At 45.4% G+C, this 2,816-nt stretch overlaps 1 protein-coding gene across 1 annotated transcript in view; it reads right to left on the reverse strand.

Annotated features, from left to right (window-relative positions):
- The window catches only part of Tmem50b (transmembrane protein 50B), a 27,497-nt gene that overhangs the window by 10,992 nt on the left and 13,689 nt on the right, over window positions 1-2,816 (reverse strand). Inside the window, exon 2 of the mRNA XM_021184742.2 lies at window positions 2,366-2,505. Coding sequence (XP_021040401.1) covers window positions 2,366-2,464 — 99 coding nt within the window. The 5' untranslated portion in view covers window positions 2,465-2,505. The remainder of the gene's footprint in view (window positions 1-2,365; window positions 2,506-2,816) is intronic.

The following is a 2,816-nucleotide window of genomic DNA, read 5'->3' on the forward strand; positions in this document are numbered from 1 at the left end:
AAAAAAAAAAAAAAAAAAAAAAAAAAAAAAAAAAAGCAGAGTCCCAGAGCAGCCCTGCAGAGGGCTAGCCTGCCTAGGACACAGCTAATTGGCAGAGCTCGTGCATGCACGAGGCCCTTGGTCTAACCCCTGGCACTGTGCAAGCCAGGCAAGGTAGCACAAGGTCATTCTTGGCTACACAGCAAGTTCAAGGCCAGCCCAGGAGAGATGAAATCCTGTGTGAAACAGAAAAAAGAAAAAGAAGCAGCCAGACAGAGCCCCAAAGTCCTCTGACTTACAGACATGCTCCAAAGTGCGCCCCACACAAAAATAAATACACGTGGGGCTGGAGAGATGGCTCAGCGGTTAAGAACACTGACTGCTCTTCCAGAGGTCCTGAGTTCAATTCCCAGCAACCACATGCTGGCTCACAACCATCTGTAATGAGATCTGATACCCTCTTCTAGTGTGTCTGAAGACAGCTATGGTGTACTCACATAAATAAAATAAATAAATAAATAAATATTTTTTAAAAATACACATGATAAAAAAAAAAAGAGTTAAAGCAAGAGAAAAGGGAGAGACAACATGACTGCTGTCCCTGTATGCAGGCTTGCCTACAGTTCAAGGCCACACTGGGCTTTGGGCTGAGTTCTAGGTAAGCCAGGATTAGAGTGAGACCTATTTCAAAGAAAGAAAAAGGAAGGGAGAGAGGAAAAGAGAGTGAAAGCTGGCAGGTGCTGTACGCTTGTAATTCCAACATTTAGACAGCAGAGGCAGGAGGACCTCACACTTCAGGCCAGTCGGCTGGGTGGTGGTGCACACCTTTAATCCCAGCACTCAGGAGGCAGAGACAGGTGAATCTCTGTGAGTTCGAGGCCAGCCTGGTCTACAGAGTGAGTTCCAGGACACCCAGGGCGACACAGAGAAACCCTGTCTCGAAAAACCAAAAATATAGAAAGGAACAAAAACTGAGACCTAGGCTATATAACAAGACCTTTTTCCCAAAGTAAGGGCAGGGGGTTACATATTATACAAATAGAAAAATGAAACTTGTTTTTTAAATGCAGTGGGGGTGTGTGAATGGAAGCCAGGACAACTCCAGAAAGGCCTCAATGCTCAATGCCAGGTCCCATCTACATTCTCACTTTATACTCTAAAGCAATGGGGGAGGGGGAGGGGCGGGGGAGGGGGAGGTGGCGAGCAAGCAAGATTTTGCAGGAGCATATGTGGGTTGTTAGGGGCAACAACTTGTTTTTCTGCTATTACTTCAGGTCACTCTGTTCCAGGTAGCAAGTGAAGCCATGCTTGACAAACAGGCAGTACAAGCCAGCTTTAAGTAGATCACTGAATAAATCAATAAATCACTATTTAGTAACTGGTCGTTTCCGCCTCAGAGGCAGGACAAAATGGTCACAGAATATAAGACTGGTCAGGTCTTGTTTATAAAACAACAATAGCAGCAAACTTAAGTAAGTCGGGTATGGTGGGTCCCATCTGTGGTCCACTGTTCAGGAAGCAGAGGCAAGGTTGGGAGCTAAGCAGGCCCCTCAACTACAGAAGACCATGACCCAAAATAATTAATTAAATGAAACAAAAAATTTGTGAAGCTAGATGACCAGTTTGCAAGTGAGAGGTGTTGGTACAGCTAGTTTCTTATATAGTCTTAATACTTTCCTTAATAAAAAAATAATTTAAGTAAACCAAACAAAAAGAAGGGTAACCCGCTGCCCTGTGGTTCATACCTGTAGCCCTAGCCCTTACAGCTGACCTAGGATGCTGGAGATCGTGAGCTTAGAGCCAGCCCGGGCTACATAAGACCCTGTCTTAAAGGAAACAGGAAAGTCTCCTCCACAAACTTCTTTACTGTGTCTCCAGTGCTAACAACACCTGAGGTGTCACCACTGTCAACATGACCTTGTCTTCAGTGAGTCACAGTGCCTCTGAGTGGCATCTAATTCTGAGGCTGGAAGGACCACAAAGTACTTACAGATACTGTCCCACTAAATGGCGAAGACTGTGGTAAGTCCTGCAACTGAAGGGAAGATCCCAAACTTAAGTCATTCTCAGAATCAAGGGAACCCAGCTCAGCTGGTCAAGTGCCTGCTTAGACGTGCAAGTCCCCAGCACTGCGCAAACCAACCCAACGTAGCGTCAAATACCTGTACACTTAAAAGGGAGGGGCTGAAGTTCAAGAAGCACAAAACCAACCTGGACTACACGATACCCTACACCCCAAAACAGACGGAACCCCACTAGGCTACATAAGAACGTTACCTATCCTCGACCGCAGAGGAAGAGCTCGGGAACGCTGTCCACCATTTAAGGACTCTGACTTTAATTGGAAGGCAAAGCCGTGACATCACCAGTGCATCGATCTCCTTACCAATATCCCTGCGACCACAGAGGCCACCGTGTTCCTGCGCTCGCTCCAGTCAATGCACTCACACTCCGGCCAGCGGAAGTTATCCAGGAAGCCTGCCATCTTCACTCTGTACACATGGAGTTCTCATTAAACAATGGTTCCTAGAAATCAAAAGATAAAAAAAAAATCAGCCTCAACAAATGCTTTCTAAAAATGATTTACTTTTATTTATGTGTATATAAGTATGGGGGGGGGTGCCCACCGATGCCAGGAGAACACACATGATCACTCAGAGCACGAAGTATTACAGTGGACTAGAAGCAGGCAGATCTCTGAGTTCCAAGCCACCTTGGTCTACATTGCAAGGTGTAGACTAGCCAGGACTCCATAGAGAGACCCTGTCTCAAAATAAAATAAGTAATAAAACAGTTTATTCCCCTCTCTCTCTCTCTCTTTTTTTTTTTTTTTTTTT

The sequence above is a fragment of the Mus caroli genome, chromosome 16 (assembly GCF_900094665.2).
Source record: "Mus caroli chromosome 16, CAROLI_EIJ_v1.1, whole genome shotgun sequence".
In the NCBI taxonomy this organism is placed as follows: domain Eukaryota; kingdom Metazoa; phylum Chordata; class Mammalia; order Rodentia; family Muridae; genus Mus; species Mus caroli.